Source organism: Haemaphysalis longicornis, unplaced genomic scaffold, assembly GCF_048455015.1.
Source record: "Haemaphysalis longicornis isolate Haplotype H1 unplaced genomic scaffold, Haemaphysalis longicornis Haplotype H1 scaffold_3, whole genome shotgun sequence".
Taxonomy (NCBI): domain Eukaryota; kingdom Metazoa; phylum Arthropoda; class Arachnida; order Ixodida; family Ixodidae; genus Haemaphysalis; species Haemaphysalis longicornis.
Window position 1 is genome coordinate 92511086 of NW_027526335.1, and position 24874 is coordinate 92535959.

General features: G+C 46.6%; 1 protein-coding gene across 2 annotated transcripts; it reads right to left on the bottom strand.

The window, feature by feature from the left end:
* Positions 1 to 6941: 6941 nt before the first annotated feature.
* LOC144174871 (uncharacterized) lies at positions 6942 to 17659 on the bottom strand. 2 transcript variants are annotated; one of them, XM_077703821.1, is made up of 4 exons: positions 17435 to 17659; positions 16568 to 16706; positions 10327 to 10423; positions 6942 to 10043 (listed from the first exon to the last, which is right to left on the bottom strand). In XM_077703821.1, the coding sequence occupies exons 1-3, from the start codon at positions 17546 to 17548 to the stop codon at positions 10374 to 10376; spliced, it is 303 nt and encodes a 100-aa protein (XP_077559947.1). In that variant the 5' UTR covers positions 17549 to 17659; the 3' UTR covers positions 6942 to 10043; positions 10327 to 10373. The 2 variants fall into 2 exon arrangements, with proteins under 2 accessions (XP_077559947.1, XP_077559948.1); XM_077703822.1 differs by lacking the exon at positions 10327 to 10423.
* Between the last annotated feature and the right edge of the window lie 7215 nt (positions 17660 to 24874).

Here is a 24874-nt window from a genome sequence, read left to right on the forward strand (position 1 = left end):
TTGTTCCCGGGTATAGACTTTCTTTCAATGGCAATAGGTTATTTCCGTTTGTGGCGGGCAAAATATTTGGAATCTGGCGTTTGTGTTCCCAGGGTCTGCTGTAGGCCGGAGCTTGGGCAACAAAAGAGTAATTTGAGAAAAAAAGAATGTTGTAATGATTTAATCAATATGTAGTACATAGTTTCTATTGCTCATGTTGTTTCCAGTTTCCATGGCATGCGTGCACAAGTGCACACATAAATGCAGGCACACGCAGGCACAAGTGCATTTCCTGCTTTATTTTTTGTAGTATAGCACATGCTCACGCCTGCCTTATAATGTTACAAAGGAGAAATCATTGAGAGATGGCTTGGCTGCACCAACCACAAACATAGTGCGAAAGCAGCCTACGCGACCAACATTCCAGACCCTCTGCTATAGAAGCTCTGGGCCGTCTGTAATGCAGTCAAAGCAGTAAGCGCACTCCCCAGTATTGCAGAGGTGTATATACAGGGTGGTGCGACGATAATTGGAAAACTTCCTGGTTATTCTGAAAATAAAAACGATTTTCGCCTATGGGAAAATGGCGGCTGATTTGGACGTGCGAGGCAGCGCAAGTTGATCTTGGAACGACGGCGCCACCTGGGGTATTCAGAGTGAAACGCACGTTTGGGATTCACGGTAGAAAGGAGCCAAATGTTGTAGCAGACGATCAGAAAATGCACCTGGAAAGAAGCCAAATGAGCTAGCAGGCGATCAGAAAACCTGCTTTCACATTTTCTGATCGTCTGCTACTCCATTTGGCTCCTTCCTACCATGAATCCCAAACGTGCGTTTCGCTCTGAATACCCCAGGTGGTGCTGTCGTTCCAAGATCAACTTGCGCTGCCTCGCACGTCGAAATCAGCCGCCTTTTTCCCATAGGCGAAAATCGTTTTTATTTATTTTCAGAATAACCAGGTAGAATAACCAGAATAACCAGGCCGCTTCTCTGATGGAGGCGAAAAGCAAAGACGCCCGTGTGTACGAGATTTCGGCGCACGTTAAAGATCCCCAGGTGGTCAAAATTAATCCGGAGCCCTCCACTACGGCGCGCCTCATCGCCTGCGTTGCGTCGGTGCGTTAAAACCCTACAATCAATCATTAAGTACCGTCGTCGTTCCCAGTGTCAAACAAAATAGACCACAAAATGCGACCTTCGTGTCAAGTTTGAGCGCGAACAGGGCGGCGGTTCACTCAGGAAAAAAAATTTTTAAAGTGTTCCAATTATCGTCGCACCACCCTGTATACACAGACTTCCCAGCGCTATGAAGCACCTGAAGCAAGTGCAGACACCTTGAATCTGCCGGCAGATACACATTCTCAATAAGACAGCACACCTTTTTATTCACATACAGGTGCGGCCACTGTGAGAGGTGACACAACAGCGTGTGGCCGCGCTTTGTGGAGCGCCACTTTGGAATCTTGCGGCACATGTGCAATCAGCCATGAGGGGGAAATAGCTGCATGCCACCTGCGCTCTGGTGCACAAGCACTGTAGTCATGGTGTTCTAAAAGAAAGTATTTGGACTGAGTTATCGAGGCACGCATGCACAGAGCACCCCCTCCCCCCCCCCCCCCTAGTGTTTTATTTATTTTTAATAAATCTGGAGCATGTATTTACAAAATCAACAGGGTATGTCGTGTGATTTATTTTCTTTGTAAGGATAAGAATGTTGAAAGAGTCTGCTGTAATGAAAATGACCCTCCGGAACAGGAAGACGCATTTTAAGTTTTCTATTACCTTTTCCATTGCCTACCCACAGGACTTTTTAGCCTCTTCTCTGCATTGAAGTCATTCATTCATTCGTTCCGTTTTCTGTGTGCAGCACGCAGGCGCGCCACGATAACTCAGTTCAAATACTGTTTTCGCACCGTGGCTAGAGTGCTTGTGTTCTAGAGGTCTCATAATAAATATTGGTTTGGCAGTGTGTAGCAATGGGGGGCGAAACCGTAGCAGCTATTTCTGTCTCAGGCAGTGATTGCATACTTGCCAGGTTTCCCCAATTCTCCGAGAGACTCCCGAATTGTGAAGGATTTGTACAATTGTATGTCCAAAACAAAAGTCCTGAAAACGCTCCAATGTTTTGCCAAACCTTTCTCCAAGTCTGGTTTCATTGTGCCGGAGCTACCTGGCAGTCAAATCCAGTTCTACCCCAATTGACATCATTATCAGCGAAGGGCTTAAAAAGTGTTGCCGGCCATGCGCAGAGCCTGAAATGGTCTGTACAGCAGCAATGCTGAATGAGAGAAAGTTCAGCATAGCAGAGAAAAATCTCGCTCACTTCCGGGCGGGATTCTTTTAAACTTCTTGATCACTTTTTTTTGGTGAAGTGTCGCAGGGGCGAACATTGTTACACTCGACAGCATTCTCGGGGCTTCCTGAAAATGGCGGCGTTAGCTTTGTTCAAGATTTAGCAAGGGTGTTAGTAGTTTGTTTGACACAGTTTGGTTCCGGTTCGGTTCTAGCTAAATTAAAAATGCGTGTAAAATATTCCTTTCTGTTCATTCCAGGGGTGAGACAGCTGCGCATATTGCGCAGTTCTGATACAAATGTGTTTTCCTGCGCCGGGCTGCTCCAAAATCTTGAAATTCGCAAAAATTGCGCCAAACTGCTCCAAAACAGTCTGAGAGCCAAGGATTTTAACGTTCCCGTCAGTTTCGGTGGGGGAAAAATGCTTACTGACGGCATAATTTTCCAGCACCACAGAGGTGATGCTGTTTGTAAAGATTTAATCGATTGATCATTTAATAAAAAACCTGCATAAATTTTCCACGACATAGCCTTTTTGAAAGTCACAATGTCGGGTTGCATATTCGGTGAGATTTTAAAGTCTTCCCGTCCAAAACCATTGCAAAGTCCTGTAGAAAAAATACTTATGTGTATTGAGGCGATAAACTACTTGTGGTTGATGAAAAAACGGCAATTTTCGGAGCGCCGTATCTCCGGAACGACATCACGGGGCGCCGCCATCTTGGTGTGGAGAAGATTGGGAAACATGGCCGCCGAGCGACGCAGTTGCTCGACCTGCCCTTCAGGAGAGGAATTAACCAACCTCTTGGGCGGGTGAGGAGCATCGCTAGGCGGATGTGACGTCACGTTTGCTCGCAGCGTTCCCGCGCGGTATGTTTACATTTTTCCGAGTGCTGCCTACACGGCGTACGTGCCGTAGCGATTCAAGTAGTCGCGTTCGACTTATGCGGTCAACGCAAGAATTCATAAACTGGCGATGGTTGTCGCCCTGTCAGTCGTCGTTCAACAGCTCCAGCGTCTTCTGGCACAACAGCTTTGCAGTTATCTGTTACCATCGGCCGACCAGGTGAGTGTTTTTTGGCGGGTTTGCAATCAGTTCGCATATCTCCTACTGCAAAGCGTGCTTTCTGCTTGCAGCAGTTATATTAGCGACGTTTACAAAATTGTTAACGGCGCGTTCTCACCGTCTTGCATTATTGTTGCTGTTTATGCTGCTCTGTTCGCGTCTGTCGGCGATCGCAAGCTGTTGGCGGTTTGTTGCACGGCGCGGGAACCCGTCTCGCCCGTGGCGCTTCTTTGTCTCTTCTTCAATGTGGCGTCATTAACATCGCTTGTTATCCTTGGGCTAACCTATCTTAATGTTGTAACGAAAATGAACTTGCTGTGCGAACTGAGCGTGACAGAACGCTGTTGGCAAGGTTTTCGTGTGCGCGTGTGGTTCGTGAGGGCGTTGTAACACGCTGCTTTGGCCTCTTGCACCTCTTTCCTGCATCTTGTACTCTTGCTTGCCAGGAGTGCCTGCCAAGGGATGGTTACTTCGTTATGTGTTTTCATATTTAATAGTGAACCACTCAGCGTTCTATAACTGATGCAAATGCAGGCGGAACGACCCCGATAACAACGCAGGGCAGGGGCAGTGCTTGTGTGGTCTTCTCTGTCGTTTGCCCTTCTTTTCAGTCGTCGTAGATTATTTACTGTTGCGTTTGATTCTTCACGTTTCATTTTTCTCTTGCAGCATCTCCTGACTGCAGTCACGGTGCCCCTAGCCTGCGTGCAGCACTCATCCTGCCATTCTATTGGGAACTGATGTTCGCAGGCCACTTGTCACGACCTAACGGGTTCCCGCCCTTGCCTGGCTTATAATTGATGGTATACTTCAGATACACTGCTGCGTTCTCTCTCTGCATACATTTAAAGCGAGTGTTTACACTAACACAGCAGTGGATAACCATGAAGACAGCAGTGTGTGTACTGGAAATGCCAGTGAAAACAAAACCAAACGATCTACAGATCTATGCCAGCTTGACCATTACAAATCTTTCAGCGAGTGTCAAAGCAATGGACAGCTGGGGATATCTCGTGCGCTAAATTGTGTTCTTCTTTCTGTTTGTTTTCTATTTGCTGGTATAAATTTACGAATTGATAGTATGAGTAAAGTAGACAGAGAACAAAGTGATTGCGTTGCTCTTAGAAATGCCTTACACGAAATAAAACTGCTTCCTGTGAGTTCGCACTGCTCAGTGCGGGGAAAAAAGGTTCCGTATAACAAATAATTTGGTGCACCCAAACCCATCTGTGATGAACATATGTCATGCATGGATTATTTAAGGGCATGTTATTAGCTTTGGCAAAACAAGAAAGTGACCTCTTTCTTGTGCAGAAAACTAGTTTAGTTGTAATTTTGGCTCTTATCTGTCCAGTGTCAACAGGAATAGTAGCCTTGATGTGCGACTTTGCGGACACTTTTCTGTCACCTTCCTTCAATGTCACCACAGTGGTGGTGAAGACTCCTGGGCAGTCAAAATCTCATGATGACAGGCAGTTATATTCTACCACGAGAAGCACCCTCCACAAGCCATGAGGCCTTGCTCTGTTTTCAGCTGGGGCTCCTTTCGTTGCCAAGTGCCTTGGTCTTTTGGGGTAAAGCTCCCAAAACAGGGTGGTCTTGTCCCTGTTGGAATTGTCATGTTGATCATACTTTTCACCCACAGCTTTCCAGTTCATTTCACTTTTCTAACCCAATTCTAATGTTATTAGTGTAGGGAAATCTGGTGTCCAGCAGCTTGCGTTTCAAAGGGAATAGATGTAGCAACTACATCAAGCACTAGCTGATTCTGATGCTTAGTGGACTTTGCTGTGAGCCGTCCAAAGCACCACAAGGGGAAGCAGTGCTGGTCTTATGTAGTGTACTACTTTGGAGCTGCAAAATTACAATGCACCTTTTATTACAATGCACCTTTTTTACCTCAATTTTTTATGCTGCAGTGGAAATCATGCGAATACATGTTTGTAAATGTCCATTCCACCAACAAATTCACGGCATGCCTCGACAGTAGGCACAGTTTTATGCATCTAGATAATCACCTGTACCCATTTATCACAGGCCTGCAATTTGCACATGGTCGGATTTAAGCACCCTAAATGTGGCAAGTGTAACCGACCGTAACACACAATCTTGAAAACTTTACCTTATCAACGCGAAAGCAATAAGTGGCCCATTGACTAAGAAGCCACTATCCGCTGTCTGTACTAGCACAACAGCTCCTAAACCGGCCGGCAGTGCAAAGAGAGCAAAGAGTGGATTGAGTTCAAAACTTTGGGAAGAGTTCAAACCACATGGGAATCAAACCCAGGACATCCCTAGTGCAAGTCCAGCACCACATCCTTGACACCACTATAGCTCAGTGGGTCTAGCTGACTAAAGGTGGACCCAGGGAGCGCATTGTGACCTTAAACTGAAAAAAAAGTCCACAGGTACAAGCAACCCGACATACAATGAGTTTTAAATTTCTTGGCAATTCATTAGGCCAGCACATAGCCGTAACATCCCCACTCAGGTGAATTGGCCAGTCACGATGATAGCTGCTGTCAGAAGCTCATGGCTGTTTCACCAATTCCCGTTTGTCTTAAAACAATGCTGCTTAAATTACACACTGGCCAACTGCACCTCATCGAGTATATTTTACGCTCCTAGCATTCTGCAGTAGCCTTGTTTAGTGTTAAAGAACTACGTATTTGATCACATGTGAAGACTGCGATTTCTGTTAGAGCATTTTGTGCTTTCAACCTGAATTGGTTGACGCTCGTCAATTCAACACTGGCTGCAAACTTTTATTGTGGTGTAATAAACATAAAACCTGGATAGAGTAAAAATACTGAAGAGTAAATTATGCTAGGCTTATACATTGCACAGCGTAGCTGTAAACATCAAAATTCAACTTTTTAGGTTTCACGAGGAAAAGCTCAGCATAACTTGGGCCAGCTATGAAGGGTAACTGAAGTGTAGGGCTATAGGTTAAGTCAGGCCACCTATAAATCTTTGACATGCTTCGAAATCTTGGAACACAGGCATTTTTTTTGTTCTACCTAAACCAATGCTTTGGACTTTGGCGAAATGTTTTGTACGGGTTAAACTGCACAATGCAATTGCAAATAATAATTGAACAAACATCTGTTGTGTCCATTCGAGAATCCAGTGCTTGCCTAATATCGAAAATTGCATCCAGCAATCGATTCAAGAAATGTACTTCTATGTCCAAGAGACAAGCTCAAATAAAAAGTTACCCTACTTCAACTGCATCCCTTGCATATTTATTTATTTGAAAATATTTAGCACGAAAACAACAGAATGGTACCAACAGGCAGTGCGGTCACTTTTCGTGCTCTCTCTCTCGTGCTGTGTTGTTTTTCCAGTTTATTAATTTTAAAAATGCCACATTTGCCATTTTAGTTGGTTTTATTTGTTTTGATGTTATGCTGTGTTGCCAACGAAACTTTGTAAATGTCTTCCTAAGAAAAAAATAAGAATACCTAGCATTTGTAAGTGTATGCTTCTTGATGGATAGCAACTCTCACTATATGAAAGTGAAGCCAAGAAAACACCAAAGTCATCACAAACACTGAAGAATGTTTATTGACATGGCATCACATCACTTGCTGGACAAGCAATAAGGCACCATAATGCTGCTCACACAAGAGTGCGAAGTATGCGCCGTGGCTAAAACCACTTGATAAAAATACAAGCAGGCGCTTATCTGCCCCAAGGTGACCCTGAATGAAAATGTGACATCCGCAACACTGGAAATCAACAAAAGTTATTGGGTCAGGCATAAGTGAAAAGTGCGGGCAAAAGTCGAGGGCACTTTCATGTGTTGGATGACGAGACTGCTGGCACAAGACAGGAAGGATCGAAGGGTGCTAACTCAGTATTGTATGGTTACAAATACGTGCAGATTGCTACTCACTGGACCAAAAGTGCTTGAAGACCCTTCCCACTAACTTACAACCAAATTCCTTAAATGATCTCTTGCGTCCCTCCTACCCACCTAATTTAGCGGAGGCAGTGTGGGACACACTCCTGCATTTCATATACCGACCCACTATTTTTCCCTTGCTATTTCCCACCCATACCCGTCATGAACTTTAACTTTCTATGTCCCACCAGTGGAATATGCCATGCCAAAAAGGCATTACAGAAAAGCCAACTTTCTCTGACAATGATAATGATCGTGGGTAAAGAAGTGCAGAAAAAAAAAAACGCTTCCTGCAGTCAGAAACAAATCAGGACCCTCGCGGTGTGAAACCAACATCTATTCCGTGACACCATTGCAACATGGTCGAAGTAGTTTGAATCTGGATAGCGGCGCATCGAGATGCAAAATTAGACAAAAATGGTGCACCTCACATTCTAATGACGACGACAGTTTGAACGCGAAGCTTTCGTCGAGCAAAATCAAGCGGCGAAGTTTCAAAGCCACTGCAATCAAAAGTCCAAACAGCATGCAAGTAAGTGATAGCTGAAACAGGCAACGTCCAAGCTCAGATGACAATCTAGCAAGAAATCCCTCGTGAGAAAACTGAGTTAAACTGAAAGACAATTTCTCCTAGACACCCTTCCCACTAACTTACAACCAAATTCCTTAAATGATCTCTTGCGTCCCTCCTACCCACCTAATTTAGCGGAGGCAGTGTGGGACACACTCCTGCATTTCATATACCGACCCACTATTTTTCCCTTGCTATTTCCCACCCATACCCGTCGTGAACTTTAACTAATCGCTACTTCTAAGGGGGTCTGATGCACTAGCAAGAGGCCCCCGGGTGTTATTTTTTAACAGTTCAAGAAACGTAAAAAAAAAAAGCCATTATTGTCGTAAGACAAAAGCGTGCATGTTTTTTTTCCTTGCAATTAATTACAGCAACTAATGAACACATGACAGAACAAGTAACAGAGAGCAATGATGAAACTGACAACCACAGATTTGCACATAACTGTGGAGAGGGACTCTCTGGATAGGAGACTGAGCAATAGAAGAGCACAGCAGCTGCGGCTGAACCTTCCCACGCAGCTGAACAGAGACGAAGAATACGGCAAATGGACAAAATTAAGGGTTGGGAGTCTTAGTACCCACTGTACTTTCTTATCAACCAGGCGTGTGGCTGGATGGTATAGATGAACAGCAACGTGGGAGCTAGAGGACTGCTTGCTGGCGACACTACTACCACCCAGTAGTCTGTACTCCACAGTACACAGTAGGAGGAAACAAACTGGAAGTGGGACTGCGAATTGACATGATGTTACAAATGAAAAAAGTGGTGCGTGGCTGTCACAAGTCAAGGTCAATCACCCTTAAGGGGAGGTGCCGAAACCCCTTAGAGAGAGGATGAAGGCATGACATTTGAATCTAGTGGCTAAAAATGAACCATTCATGTAGCACCCCACCGCAAAAGGGGATTGATCCTCACTCATTTCCTGAAATAAAGTTTAAAAGCAGTTCATCCAGGGCAGTTGCCACCAGCACCCTAGAGTAGTATGGTGGAAACACACCACAATCTTCGCTTTTGGGAGGTCTTTTACCGGGCTGTCTACCAAAAAACTCAAATTCTTTTTTTCTAAGTGGGCACCTGGTCTTAAAAAAAAAAAAACATGGTTTTTACAGTTAGGACGATAAAAATTGGGTGATGCATGTGGTTTTTCATTGAAATTGTAGATATGAAGTTTGTTTCTGTGTAAAACAACTACATTAAACTTTATTTGGCTTTTATGTTTGATTTTTTGACAGCCTTTGTAAAAAAACTGCTTGAGGGATGCAGCTGAACAAGGTACCGGTGAACTGTGCACAAATCAAGGACTGACTGCCATAAGACTAACATTATCATTATATATGGTCTGTAGCAGAAGTGACAGCTGTTTGAAGTTTGGGCCTGGACGGCAACACCAGTTTTCCTGGTTCCCATTTTCTAGGCCCAAACTTCACATGGCTGTAACTTCTGCTACAGACCAGATAGAATGATAATGCTAGTATTATTGCACTCCTTGACTTGTGCACAGTTAACTGGTACTTTATTCAGCTGCGCCCCTCCAGCAGTTTTTTTATAAAGGCTGTCGTAAAATCAAACATAAAAATCCAAATAAATGTGAATAGAGTCGTATTACACAGAAACAAATTTCATATCTACAGTTTCAATGAAAAACCACATGCATCCCCCGATTCTTATCATCATAACTGTAAAAATAAAGTTTTTGATCAAAAACTGATGTTCCTTTCTAACTCGAAGTTTTCTGGCCAGCTCCGGGCTCGAAGGTCAGCTGCGCCTGATCAAAAGGACTGTCAACGCGGCTTGAGCTCAAGGCATCCTGGAATGAGGACACCTCTCTGAAGCATTTTGCGCATTTAATTAAAGTTTATTCTCTCTCTCTCTCCATCTTGCAACTTGTCAAAGTCCAAAATCTAAACTGCTTCGACCGTATCAGAAGGGCGCAGTCTGACAGACAATGGTTTCATAATGCAAGGGACACTGGTTCCATTATGACCATGGAAAGCGTTTTTTCTTGAGGTGCATGTGCTTTTGCTTATCATCCGCATCGCTTTGTGAAAATCACTGTGTAAAGTTAGCTTTCCTGCAGTGCATTATGTAGCCACATTGAATGCAATCAGTGAGGTCCTGAAAGCTTCACTTTAACAACAGGAGTTACGTGCTCGTCAAGACCCTCGTCTCACAGCAAACTTCTCTTCACCAGCAGGCACAGGCTAGAGCCCAGTCAGCAGGTGCTGCAAAGACATGATGAGAGTATTTAAGCACGAACCTCAAGATGGAAAGGAGGCGGAGCAAAGAGCAAGCTAGGTGTGGTGCTGTCAGGACACTGATGTCGCAACCCAAGCCTGGGAACAAGCGGAGCCAATAGCGCAGTTGTTCCAGCCTCCTCTGGAACAGTGATTCAGCTGATACGCCAACAGTGACACGCCAATTTATAGTTATATTCTATATTTATATTAAATGAAGCCAGTGCACGTGATGCCATCTCCTGAGTTGTGCCATGCTTGCACCGCTCACCCCCTTGCTGGTAGCCATGTGCTCGTACCGTGGTCAACCTCAAGTCTTCACCCCTTTCCTTTGAAATCCTTTGTGTGCACGCACAACTCACCACATGCTGTCGAAAAAGAAGAAATAAAAACGTGCATCACTAGAAAGCATAGCTGCTACCCCAGCCACAAGTGGAGGGGGCACCCTTTTGTTTGTTTTGCCCGAGACGACTGTCCAGAATGGCGGATTACCAGCCCGCACATGTGCAGATTGCTAATAGAAAAAGGTCCGTTACCGCAATCTCATGGAGTCCGACGTATCACAGACGCTGCGGCACATACATGGCGGCGCACACACAGGGTCGCCCACTTGTGGGCCACACCAGTGAATACAACCTATGAAGTGCTATACCCACCACCGATATAGCATTATCTAGCTGCAGTCAGCAACACTTTTTTATATGTTTACACGTACTTTCAAGCGTTCGGAGGGTCAAAATGGCTGCTTGTCACTGCTTCTGACCATGGGTCGATCCCACCAATCTGGCTGCCACAAATCACAGTAATAACGCGGAAGTCTTCAATTGTGGGCCGGACTGACACACACGATTCGTGCCAGGGCTGTCAAACTGGCGTGGCAACTTTCTGATCGCGGCGTTAACACGCCACAGTGGTTCGAACACTTGCCCAGTATGAAGGTAGCTATTTCTGTCGTCGTTGGTTTGTCGCATAATGCATGCTTTACTGATGTTTAAGTGCAAGACCTGGCAAGCTTCTCTAGCTCGCCCAGAATTTCTCGATACGCAGCTCTGAGCTGACGTGTGAGCACGTCTATTTGTCGTGTGGTTCCTTGTTAATGAGCCAGACCATGCAACTGAACGGTGCGAATGCAGATTTGATGCTTTCAGCGCATTTCACTCCTTTCTTCGATCAACAAGAGAGAAACTGTCAGTAATGCTCGTAGAAAGACGGGGCGATCCAGAAATGCTGCTTGGACACTTCCTAGTACCATATAAATAGTGTACTTAATCTTACCGAGAGCCAAAGCATCATTTTAGGTTGTAGTGAAGCAGACCAGAAAACACCCCTGCCCTTTGTCTTGTCCTTTCTCTTTGAAGCACTCCTTTGTTTATGTATTGAAAACCAATTTGTGCAGCGGCACACTTCATTAGTTATTTGTGTATATGGCTAATTTTTTACATTTTAACATTTATGTTCTCATTGTAGTATGATACTAATCTTGATCAGTGCATTTTTGAAGCAGAGGTGGTTTTCTTCAGGTGGCAGTTCCTTTTCTCCACAAAAAAGGGCTTGCTGTAAACAGGATCAAACAACAAAAAAGGAAATCTGTTTTAAGTAAGGAGGAAAAAGGTTCACGTCAATTTATAAGGCTGAGACAAAGATTATGACAGTCACTACACGTGCTGCGGTTCCCGTAGGGCTAACAAGCGATTTGCAAAAAACTGGACAACACTTCCCATGGTGCGGAAACCGAAGATGTACTCCTGCAATTAAAACACGGAATTATCGCTGCCCCTTCAAAGGTAGATAATTGAGCCATTTTGGCACTTGATCTTTAGAAAGCTTTGATCGCGTATCACACCAGGCTATTTTGTGTAACGTTGCCACTTTCACTCCGTGTCGCCGCACATACAACTATATATCCGTAACTTCCTTTCGAACCGCACGGCTGTTATTCAGCTCGGTGACCTACAATCCGACACTATCCATTTCCCAACCATTGGCCTGCCTCAAGGTGCAGTATTATCCCCACTCCTATTTAACATTGCCCTAATCCACCTTCCCAGTAAGCTCGCCGCGATCCCTCGCTTACTCCACAGCATATACGCCGATAATATTACGCTGTGGACCACCAGAGGCAGCGACTTTCAAATTGAGGAGGTTCTCTAACAGGGAGCTGACTTAGTTACCGCCGCCGCGCAAGTTGGGCTTGGATGCTCACCTGAAAAATCTGAGCTTTTAATCCACCCCGCCAAATCAACCGGCAACCCGGCCCAGACACCCACCATTGAGGTCCGCATTGATGGTAGGGATGTTCGCCAAGTGGAAGTCCTGAAAATACTTGGGCTCTGCATACAGCGCAATTTCGCAAACATTAAGTACCTAGCACAGCTGAATTCTCAGGTGAATCAGACGATCGCCCTCATCCGCAGGATTGCTGCCCGCAACAAGGGGCTCAAAGAAACGGAGCGTATCCGGCTGATACAGGCATTTGGGCTCTGCCTTCTCACTTACTCCCTCCCGTATCTCTTGCCCTCGCGTACCGAACCCTCTAAAGTCAACTGCCTCATTCGAAAGACCTAAAAAACGGCGCTACAAATCCCTCAGAGCACTACCACTGCCAGACTCGAGAAACTCGGCATTTACAATACTGCGGAGGAACTCATTGAAGCCCACCTTATCGGTCAGCTAAATAGGCTCTCATCCACCCCCACCGGTCACACTCTCCTTGTTACTCTTAACCTTAAAGCCCCTATCCTCTGTGATGACAGGCTCCCGGTACCAGCCGACATTCATGGCTCCCTCACTATCCACCCTTTACCGCGCAATATCACCCTGTTTTCAACAAGCAGCCTAGGGAACTACGAGCACAAGCACTTACAGAGAAATACCCCGTCCACCCCACTACGGTTTACGTGGACGCAGCTTGCTATCGATGGCAGGATGCATACGCTGTCGCAGTAGTAATCAACCATCCCAACACTCCTCCTCTTAAATCCCTAACAGACCGCACCAACTGACCGCTGAGGCGGAGGCGGCAATAGATGATCAGTAAAAAGTGCAAATGCTCATGGGTGCATTGTCAGCTCCCGCAAAGTTCTGTTACTTCCGGTTCGAGAGCTCTCCTGGCCTCCCATATGCCGACGGCTTTCACGCGCGCTTGTGCTTGTTGTTTATCTGTTTCCACTGAAAAAAAAAAACCGCTCATGCATCGCACATTCAATGTGTAACAACAATGAATTCTACTAGGGGCTTCTCTGAAAGGTTAGCACTCTGTGACAAATAAACAACACGCACACACACGCGTGAAAGCCGCCGGCGTACGGGAGGCCAGGCGAGATCTCGAACCGAAAGTGGCTGGAGCAGACAACGTACCCATGAGCCTTTGCACTTTTTACCGGTCACCTATCGCGCTAACCCTTACACATAGGCCGCCCCCTATCACTATCATCTCGGATTCGAAAACGGCCATTCGAAATTACGCCAGAGGCATGATCTCGCCCCTGGCGCTCAAAATTCTCCTCAAAAATCCTCCTACCATACAAATAAAGCTGATCTGGACTCCGGCCCACATGGGCATGGGGAGAAATGAGGCAGCACATAGGGCCGCTCGAGAGCATACCGTCCAAGCAGGCCCTAGCCTCGAACCCTTTTCTTGGAGCCCTATCAGCTTGGGACAGTCTCTTGACCTTCCAAGACATTACGGCACATTACCGCCTCTCACGCTGCCAGCTCCCCCCCACACACCCGGATTTATCCAACAGGGAAGAACGGCTATGGCGACTGGTGCAAACCCATACCCTCCCATGTCGCTACCACCTGCACCGTATTTATCCTTCCGTCTACCCCTCCACCAACTGCACGGCCTGTGGAGCAGTGGAAACACTGGACCATCTTCTTTGGAACTGTCCCCACAACCCCTATCCTCTCTTAGCAGATGGTGGGCACTGGGCAGCTTCGACCTGTCTACCCAGCGGGTGGTGACGGCGAGGGCTGCTGCGGACACCGGTACGCCGGTCACCACGTCACCTAAGGGGCCTTTAAAGGCTCAATAAAATGTTTGTCCTCCTCCTCCCATGGTGCGGTCACATGCGGTTTTGCACAGATGGCATCTGGCCCCATTTTGTCTGACTGGCAATGAAAACTGCCTGCTTCAAAATAACTAAGACATTTTTTAGCCACATTTATATTCAGGCAGAAAGTGCTGTGCAGCCAATGCATGTAATGTTGCCTAGTATGAAAAATTGTGCTCAATAGGTTTCTGAGGAAAGCTGGTTTCGAGAATTGCATTGTGCCATAGGACAAAACAAAATTAACTATAAATGAAAAACAACACAACAAAAGTCCTGAGTTTTGCCATGCATATTTTTGTGCTCCTTTTCTATCATGTTTACAACCAACATGACCATACTGTTAATTACATTGCACCTTTGGTCTCATAGGTCACCCAGAAAGGAAAACAACTGAAGTCGAGGAAGTAGTGTAAGGAAAATTCACTTTATATTGTAAAACAACAACAGTATTAATGTATTCTTGAAAGCGTGAGAAACAACAGCCTCGCCTGGACCTTTTGCAAATGTAAAATAGTTTCTTCTTGTCTTCTTTTTATTTTATGGTGAAGGAATGGGGCTGCTTCTTTTCCTGCAGCTTGTTAAGTTGGCCAATTTTTATGTGATCAGGTATCTAAGCATTCAGGAGTAGACGTGTCCTGATCAGGTATATCTTGAGTCCAACTGAGTAAAGCGTATTCTGATTTTTATCATGCTAAGGGTCATATTCCGAATGCTCCCCATGAGCACAAACGAGTTGCAGTGAATGAATGAAGATAGCACGGAATTCTTTTATCAACACGTAAATGCCCAAGACTAGTTCACATACTTGAGCAAATCACAAGCACGGCATAAACTTAATGCGGTTGCTCAGCAGTTGGGCAACACGCCACTATTTAAACTAAATGCATATGCTACTCGATAGTTTCCCTCCAGCTTAGAGACTGCCTTTTCCATGTATTTTCTAGTTCATAAATATACCATAGAATGCTTGGCTGCAGCAGCTCTCATAAATTACAAAAGGACAAAAATAAGATGGTCATTGCTTCCACAGATGATCCCTTTGTATCATTCCTGACATGAAATAGCCAAGTGAATCTTTGGACCTTGGTAACAAACTGTTTCAAAGCACAGTGCAAACCGTGATGAACAAACAGCATTGCGTCAGGTGCATAGCCTGCGACACTGTGCAGCTGAAAAAAATATCTATGTCTTTCTGCTTCATTTTCCTGTGTCTACATATGCAAAGTGCCTTTATTAACAATAAAAGCAGGGCGGTAGGAGGGGTGTAAAACGTTTAAAGAGCTTACGGCAAAATAATGTGACACGCTTTTTTTAAACATTATGTATGAGCTGCCTCACGTAAGAGGCATTTCTTACAACATTCTTAGCCCTGTATGGCTTTCTCACACAACTTAGATGTCGTGCGAAAAAGGCAACTTAGTCTAACAGCTCAAGGCGAGGTAGGTGCATCTTCTCCCGTTTGCACTCAAGAGTTTACATGAGAAGGCATTAAGTAATTGCATCATAATCGAGTAAACTGAGGTCACTTCGCACTATGAGGCACAGGGCAGTGTGGTAGACCTCTCACTCAAGGATCTTGAGCGTAAACCAAGACATTGTGTACAGAAGGTTATTTTTTTTGGCTTTATAAATTCAATGCAGCCCCGGCAGCCAAGAGTCGAACCCAAGACATTGTACATCCCTGCAGCCATAGGAAACCATGTGAGATCTGAGCAATCTGGCACCTGAGAAATCTCAGTACGATGAATAAAGCTACCGTGCGATATTACTTAGTGTTTACAAAAACCAAGGATAGGCAGCATAGGGGCACTAGATACATCCTTGCTTACACAAAACTCAAAAGTAAAATTAAAAAATATATATATATATATATGATGCGGCCATCCGAGGCACGGTATATCTATGGTGTTGACTAACACCATGTACTGTGCCCTGGCCGACGACGTAATTTATGTTCCTGCCTCCACTGGAAGCTGGAAAGCACTGTAAACGGCCCTGCGGTCAGCCATAACCCATTAAATGCCCAAGACTACAGTGCAAACTTTGTCGTGACGGAAACCACGTACGGTGCTGTTTGCACGAAGGTCACGCCAGCCCACCTCAGATTGTGCTATATCGGTAGTGCATATAACAATTTCTGGTGGGACTTCACTAGGTGGTACATATAGCATCATCCATAAATTTTCAACAGTAAAAAAATGAAGGTAGTAATTAAGCAGTGCATGAGCTATCCCTACCTCTTCATTGTTTCACTAGCTACTGAAAGACTTGTATTTGAAAATGTCAGGCTGGAATGGATGCATAGACCAGGTTGGTTTTTTGACATCGGCATAAATAACTAAACTTGATTTTTAGTACACACGCTGCTGTCTTCATGGCTATCAACTACCGTGTTACTGTAAACCCTCGCTTGAAATGTACACGGAGTGAGAACGCACTGGTGGATCTAAAGTATACCATCAAATAGAAGCCAGGAAAAGTCGGGGAACCCGTTTGGTTGTGACAAGTGGCCTGCACTAGAATGGCAGTTCCCACTAGAATGGCAGGATGAGTGCTGCAGGCAGGCTAGGGGCACCGTGACTGCAGTCAGGAGATGCTGCAAGAGAAATAAATGGAACATGAGGAATGAAGCACCGTTGAGGCAGCAGTAAATAAACAATCTAGGATGACTAAAAAAAGGGCAAACGAAAGCGAAGACCACACAAGCAGTGCTCTTGCCCGCCCTGCGTTATCCGGGTCGTTCCCGCTGAATTTCCATCGGTTATTGAACGCCGATTGATGAGATGAAAACACATAACGACGTAAGCATTCCTTGGCAGGCACTCCTGACAGAAAAAGTGCTGGATGCAGCAACGAGTGCAACAGGCTAAAGTAGCGTGTTACAACGCCCTCACGAACCACACGCACACACGAAAACCTTGCCAACAGGGACCTGTCACGCTCCTAACTTCACCAACAGATCGTACTGCAAGTTCATTTTCGTTACAATATTACGATATCGGTTAGCACAAGGCACGTTGTCTAGAAAAAGCGTCGAGGAAAACAAGTGATGTTAATGACGCCACATTAAAGAGACAATGAAACGTCATGGGCGAGACGGGTTTGCAATGCGAGCGAGTTTCCGCGCCGTGCAACAAACCGTCAACAGCTCGCGATCGCCGACAGACGCGAACGAGCAGCATAAACAGCGACAATAATGCAAGACGGGGAGAACGCGCCGTTAAGAATTTCGTAAACGTCGCTAATATAACTGCCGCGAGCAGAAAGCAAGCTTTGCAGTAGGAGATATGCGAACTGATTGCAAACCCGCCAAAAAACACTCACCTGGTCGGCCGATGGTGGACAGTTGAACCAGTTGAACGCCCACAGATAACTGCAAAGCTGTAGTGCCAGAAGACGCTGGAGCTGTTGAACGACGACTGACAGGGCGACAACCATCGCCAGTTTATGAATTCTTGCGTCGACCGCATAAGTCGAACGCGACTACTTGAATCGCTACGGCACGTACGCCAACGTACGCCGTGTAGGCAGCACTCGGAAAAATGTAAACATACCGCGCGGGAACGCTGCGAGCAAACGTGACGTCACATCCGCCTAGCGATGCTCCTCACCCGCCCAGAAGGTTGGTTAATTCCTCTCCTGAAGGGCAGGTGCTCGTGGTTCAGGCAGAGTGCTCTTCTCCGATTTCTACCGTGGTTTTGGTTATGAGGCTGGCTGGGTTTACATTTAGTCGTTTGGTCTGTTGCGGGAAGTTGCGCGACTCGAAAGACGGGAGTTCATCAGAAACGTGGTGCCCGCGAATTCGCCGAGTTTCGGCCTTGAGTGTGAGGCGCGACGCGTGCTTGAAGTGGTTTAAAGCAGAGGTTGAAAGCAGGGTTGTCCTCTGTCGCCATTGCTGTTCATGCTGTACATGGCTAGACTAGAAAGAAAGCTTGAAGGCAGTAAAATAGGTTTCAATCTATGTTATGCCGCAAAGGACAGGAAGTGGAACAACATATCCCGGGACTGATATATGCAGATGACATAGTACTACTAGCAGATAGCAAACAGTGTCTGCAACAGCTCAGATATCTGCGGGGAAGAAGCCACTGAACTGGGCTTAGAGTTTAGCAGGGGAGTTCTAGTTTTCAATGACAACGCCCGTAACGAATCGGTATTCATTCAAAAAGCAGCAATACCGTGGGTAATGGAATACAAATATCTGGGCATATGGTTAAACGAAGGTCAGCCGTATCTAAAAACTCATGAAGAGCATTTAAGAATGAAAGGCAGAAGAAACGCCTCTCGTGAAGCAGAGGAATCTGGAAGGGAGTAATGGTACCAGCACTCACCTTTTCAAACGCAGTAGTGTGTGTCAAATCAGAGATTCGATCAGGGCTAGAAGCAGTGATTTCCCTACACCCCCCCTAGGGGGTGTGTAGACCCCCCCTTGAATCCCCAAATTTCACTCTTATCAGTCCTTGTATGGACCTTTTTCAGTATCGATCTGCGCATGCGCGGGCTGCCCGTCTGCTATTCTTGGCAGTAGCCTCGGGCAAAATAAACAAAAGTGCGCCCCCCGAGCTGGCTGTTAGCGTTGCACGTATTTATTTCCTTTTTTTCGACAGCTCGTGGCAAGTTCGTATGTGCACACAAAAAAGGCTTTCAAAGGAAAGGGGCAAAGTGGTTTGAGGCTGACCACGCTGCGAGCACATTGCTACCAGCCAGGGAGTAGCGAAAATGAAAAAAAAAAAAAAAAGTAAAGGAAAAGGGGAGCTTCAACGGCCGCAGATTAGTCACGGAAACTTTCGCCTGCTACCGTGACATTCATATGAATGGTACGGGTGACGGGTGGGTGCGGGAGCAATTGCAGGACGAGAACATTTTGTGCACGAGATCTCCGAAACCCAGATATTTTCGGGGGTGTGCCTTACTGCCATTTAAAAAAAAATGGCAGTAAAGACAGGTAAAAAAATAAAAAAAAACTGGATAAAAAAACAGCTTTTCTAGTTTCAGGGGTGGAAGCAGGGTCTAGCTTTTTGGAGCAGGCACGGGAGCAGCAAAAGTCTTATTTTGGAGCAGCAAAAATCCCATTTTGGAGCAGGTTTGGAGCAATTTAGGGGCTACTTCGGAGCACTTTTGGAGCACACTGACGGCCTTAAATAATGCGACTGAGCGCACTTTTAAGAGCAACTAATTTAAAAACTGCATGAAAAATAGAATTGGCCAGAATTATTTAGAAGGAGCGCAATAAATTAAATAGGAGCTGGCATCTTGATATTACCCTTTACTCGGGACTGAAACCTGCTTTTTGCCAATTCCTTTAAATGTAGCGACTTTTTGGCCCTTATTTGTATAATACTCAACACTATGTTACTAACAGTGGCTGCTTTTAAATGCAGAGCATTTCTTAGCCTCGCCTCTTCCTGCGTCGGACGGCGTCCACAGCAGGCGCGCCTCTCCTCTTTCCCTCCTCTCTCTCAACAGCAGCTGGCGCGCGCATGCGTCGTAGTCAGCCCGTTCGCTCCGTCGCGGTCTCGGCGTAACATGTGCGTGATAGCAGCGCGGTGGGGCGTGGAAGGGCGCGCGCTGCTTGCGCATGCGCGCTCTCCCCCCCCCCCCCCCGTACTGCTCTCCCTCTACTGCGCGCGCTGCAAATATAAAGCGGCTAGCGGTGGCTCGTGCTTCAGTCACTGCGTTGCTCCTTCCTTCCTTGGTTGACGCTCGCTCCACCCTAACGCGACTTTACTCTCCTCTCTATACCCCAAACCAACACCAACGCAACTACGACCCCCAATGCTCTGCATTTACTCCTGTTCCCCTCGCGGGAAGGCGCGGGAATTTTTTTTAATTTTTTGGTAAAGTAGTTTCGAGCTAAAACAATCGCGTGCAGTGCGCCGCACCGCTGCCGCCGTCACCGCAACCGTGAAATCAGGCGTCGTGAACGTGCCCTACCCGAGCGGCGCTGAGCGCGCATCGTCTCGCATCGATATTCCCCAACACGAAGACGGGCGCCGTACAATATGATGCCGTATTCGTAGCAAGCTGCCGCCGCCGCGTCGACCGAGAAGGCAGGCATCATAGGCAGGCAATGGTAGGCAGCGAACGAAGAGGGCGATTTCACGAGCCTCATTCCGTAATAGACGCGAAGGTGAAAGCGGGCACGGCATCCCATCAAGACGCCCGCTTTCGCGGTCGAGTCGAGCCTCGTCGGCGCGCGAACGAGTACGGCGGCTGCGTGGCGCGCTGCACGCAACTGTCTTAAAGGAAAGTGATAGCGGCCGCCGCAACACTCTAGAGGAGGGTGCGCATGCGCTCAGTATCGCAGAAGAGCCCTTCGCGCGGAAGCTCGCGTCGTCGCGGTTCTCGGTTCGTGCAGGTCCCGAAAAATTAGACTTCAATCACCACAGTAACTGCGTAGTCGCGCAAAAATAATTATAAAAAAAAAAACTACTGATGCGAAGGGTGTACGAAGGGGTCGTTCGTCTTACTTCGAGCAGCTGCAAATTCCAGAGGCCATGCCTCACTAGATAACTGTTCAAAGTACTTTTACTCATGCTGGTGACAGCCTTCCGGGAAAGCCGCGGCGATAACAACGTTGCGATAAACTCCACGAGGAAACCACGAGTGCACCGAACTGCCGTGGCTATGGATGCGGCGTGGATGCGGCTGCGTCTATTGTGTAGCCAGCGCTCAGTGTTGCCCGGACGACGACAAGACTCGGCTAAATTTGGCGTTTTATGCTCTCAATGGACAATAATCACGCAAATTGCCGTTTCTGCGCAGCTTGGCGCAGCAGGGCAAATTGACGCACAATGGCGCAATTGGCGCAGCAGTTCCACCCCTGTAGTTTATGAACCCCCCCCCCCCCCCCCAGAGCCATTGGGACACCCCCCCTTGATTCGATGCCTGGGGAAACCTTTGGCCTAGAAGTAAATCAGAGGGCCGTAGGTCGATTGGCATTAGGAGCACACAGTAAAACAACAAATGAGGCAGTGCAGGGAGACATGGGATGGGCATCCTTCGAAGTGAGAGAAGCACAGAGCAAAATATGTTTTGAAGAACGACTGAGAAATATGGATGATCAGAGATGGGCAGCCAAAGTGTTACGGTATCTTTACATGAAAAGCGTGGACACACAATGGAGGAAAAAAACCAGAAGGCTCAGGTCAGGACAAAGTATATGAAACCTGGAAGTGCAGGGGAAACGACCAAGGCAATAAAAAATGAAGTGAAAGAAACAGAAGCAACGACCTGGAAAAAGAGGATGGATGCGAAGAAGACCTTAGATATCTACAGGATCGGGAAGCAGGAGATCACAAGGGGAAAATTATTCGATAATACCAAAGGGAGTGCACTGCTTTTTCAAGCCCGAGCGAGTTGCTTGCGGACAAAAAAACTCCCAAGCATTTCCCCGAGGGTGAACATGGTTAAGTGCGAATGCACGGGGTGATGCTATGAGGGGGAGTAAAGTTAAAATCCGTTGGCATTCGCCCGTGAGCGCGCGCGAGCCGACCCACGGAGGTCTGGCAGTTTATCGCTGCATATATAGGGGGGTACGCCGCGCCGAGCCAGGTGGCTGAGAGAGGAGGCGAGCGCAAGGGGAGAGGGACAGCGGCGCACGGCAGCTGCAGCCGAGCGAGGGGGAGAGGAGAGAGTGTGACGTCACGGTGGAGAGAGAGGCGCGCGGCAGCTGCTGGGGAGAGGAGGCGCGCTGTGACGTCATACCATGACGTCACGGTGCGGGGAGCGGCGCGCACCCGCGCAGCCACGGCGAGGAGGCGGAGCGAGCGCGGTCACGTGGTGAAGTGATGTCACCGCGCCGTTGCTACGGACGCTTTCCCTCCGCTCCGCGCCGTTGCTAGGGAGAGGAGGACTGCGGACGGACGGCGCCGCCGGCGGTGGAAGGTTTGGGGTCGCTTATAAAGTGCATTCGCACTTAAAACGCTTATCCGCGAGCCGGTACAGGAAGAACTATGCGTAGGCTGCGGAAATGAGCCAGAAACCATGCGACATAATGTAACGGAGTACAAAAGTATCCGTCCAGTCCTCAGTGATGGAGCCATCCAGCTTCCGGAGGCCCTTGGCTTTAAGGTTAGCGGAAAAGTGAACTGGATAGTAGTAGAGGTTAGTAAAAGGAGGTTAGAATGCTGGTGGGAAAAGAGCAGAGAACAATCTGGGAAGACATGCGAACAAAGAGGTCAGACTAGCACGAAAATTTTGTAAAAGTATTTGCTTTTTATTTTGACATTATTTTTTATTTATTTTGTTTGTATTTTTTGGCGTGGTGATTGTACAGTAGCGTTGCGACTAAGGCCGCTGTGCAACGCCACCCCGTTACAAAGGGGAAGCCACTGAGCATCATCATCATCATCATCGTGAAATTTCGAACTCATTGCGGTGTTATAAAACGGTAATGGGACGATCGACACTGCAGAAGTGGCGACGCTGGCTACATCGCCGCAAAATGTTCAAGCAGTGTTCGATAGCGGGACGGGCTATTATTGCACTGTAGTAATAATAGTTCATCTATCTGAAGTGAAATTTAATGCCAAGAGGGAGGTGGCTAAATATACCAACATTACTCAAATTACGATCGTAATGAACGTGCACATTGGGAATTGAAATGGGAGGGCTGGTGGGGTGCGACGACTGTCACCTCGTTTAGCGCAACTTTTGCCGTGGCTCTACACTTGTGCGTAAAGCGCCCAGTCTGGGATTAGAAAAATAATTTCTGCATTCACATGATAGTAAAAATGCTTTGAAATTGCTTGGTTTTTCAATTCGATATTTCCAACGGCGCTCCACGCTATCTATGCAGAGAGCCAGAATTTAAAAATGGTTTGTGAAAGGGTAGTGGAATAGAAAAAAACTTAGTTGAAATGTTGTTTCAGTGTTATGTACGTTCAAAACAGATTAAAAAGTGCACTTTTCTCCCCGGAGTCGCCAAAAATTGGATTTTTTAGGCTCCTGAGGTGGCGTAATAAATGTCGTTCTTCTGCTCCAAATCAAGGTTCTGCTCCAAAATCGAGATTTCGCTGCTCCAAAAACTGCTCCCAAATCTGATTCAGCTGTCTCACCCCTGTGACATTCTAACCCCCCATTCAGATATCCCTAATGCCATCCCGGCAAACCTGGCAGGTATGTATCGCAGTACTCAGCACCTGCATCGCAGTACTTCGCACGGCAGCAGTGGTGGTGCTTTGCGGAATGCTGTAGTGTTGCCTTTAACAGTGGCTGTGCCTGTGCATTGGGTAGAACGGCAGTCAGAATCATACATCGGTAAGGTTGGCTTAGCTCACTCAAACTCGCCCACAAATTTATTTTGGAACCACCATTCACTCAAACTCTCTCATTGCTGAGCAACACATCTGCACTCACTCAGCGCAGAGCTCAAAATGAACTTAGAACTCACTCGAGCTCAGAACTCAAAATGGGCTCTGAGCTCACTCAGGCTCAGCACTTGAAATGGACTCAAAACTTAAATGAACTCAAAACTCAAAATTAGCTCAGAACTCAAAAGAAATCACTCGGGCTCAAAACTCACTTCTGAGTTCATTTTGAGTTTTGAGCCCGAGTGAGTTCAGAGTTCATTTTGAGTTCTGAGCCCGAGTGAGGACTCAAAACTCAGACGGGTTTAGGTGAACTCAGATTTCATGTGGATTTAGAGTTTGGAAAGTCCACGCGGGTTCACAAAATGCATGGGCGCAAGCTCATGTTCTCAAATTGTTGCTTTTGATAAGAAAGACATGATGTCGTAACTTGCAGATTATACTTGGTAGACCTTGAGGTCTAGCACCACTTACAAGCAAATTTAGGCATGCGTGTTGATATTGGCTGTCGGTACATAAAGGATTCAGGCTCAAGTGTGCGGGTTGGCGAGTTGGGTACGCCCAACTCGCGCTTGGTCCAAGTGCGAGTGTGCGCTTGGACCTGGGGGAGAAACAAAGGACGTGCGCTCAATTCATTTAAATTGAAGCTGTTTATGGTTGGGGTCCCATCCATTCATGTTCTGCATCCCCAAAAAATGCCTTGTGGCAAAGCCAACTGTTCCCACAAGTCTGTTAAGCTTGAGGCGTTCATTTGTTTTTGTCTGCATGCTTGCACGATTTTAGGGGCTCGACCTGAAACAGGCGTCGTAACTGGCGCCGGTGAACAGCACCACGCGTACAAAAATTGCAAAAATGGACTGGACATATTATGGCGTACTCATGTGCAAGATGCATGTTTCCGTGTTTAAATGTGCAACTGCTTGAAACCTGTCATGATTTTAGTCGTATATGCACATCTTGATTTTTTTCTTTCAAAAATGAAGTCCCGGCGATGCACGTTTTAGATTGGTTATCGACCACATCATGAGAGTCATCGCTAGTCACAGAGTGGGTTAAAATTCAGAATGATGCCTCCTGGGTAAGTAAGGTATCAAATTGAAGGTCTCGATGAGTGGGTTCACGTGGGACAAATAAAAAAATTGCTTCCGTGTTATGACATCGTCATGGTGAGTCATAGATTGGGTTACAATTCAAAGTTATATGCTACACTAGGGCATGTGGGGTATCAAATTGAAGGTCTCAAGGGAAATCATGTGGGACAAATAAGAAATGCTTCCTGGTCATAATCATGGCAGTTGTGGTGTGTCATAAATAGGGTTGGCATACATAGTGATGCCCCGTGGTGTGTGAAGTATCAAAAAGGTTTCGATTAGGGAAATAATGTTGGGAAAATAAGAAATCCATCCTAGTCATAATCATGGCATAGTCATGGTGAGTCTGGTTTTAAATTCAT

Bases quoted from the DNA above. Each gene is read 5' to 3' on its own strand.
- LOC144174871 (XM_077703821.1), bottom strand. From the start codon at position 17,548: ATGGTTGTCGCCCTGTCAGTCGTCGTTCAACAGCTCCAGCGTCTTCTG. The intron at 16,707-17,434 runs GTGAGTGTTTTT...TTTCTCTTGCAG, and splicing joins GTCCACCATCGGCCGACCAG to CATCTCCTGACTGCAGTCAC. The intron at 10,424-16,567 runs GTATACTTTAGA...CTTTTTCGACAG, and splicing joins TTCCTGGCTTCTATTTGATG to CATGTGGTGAGTTGTGCGTG.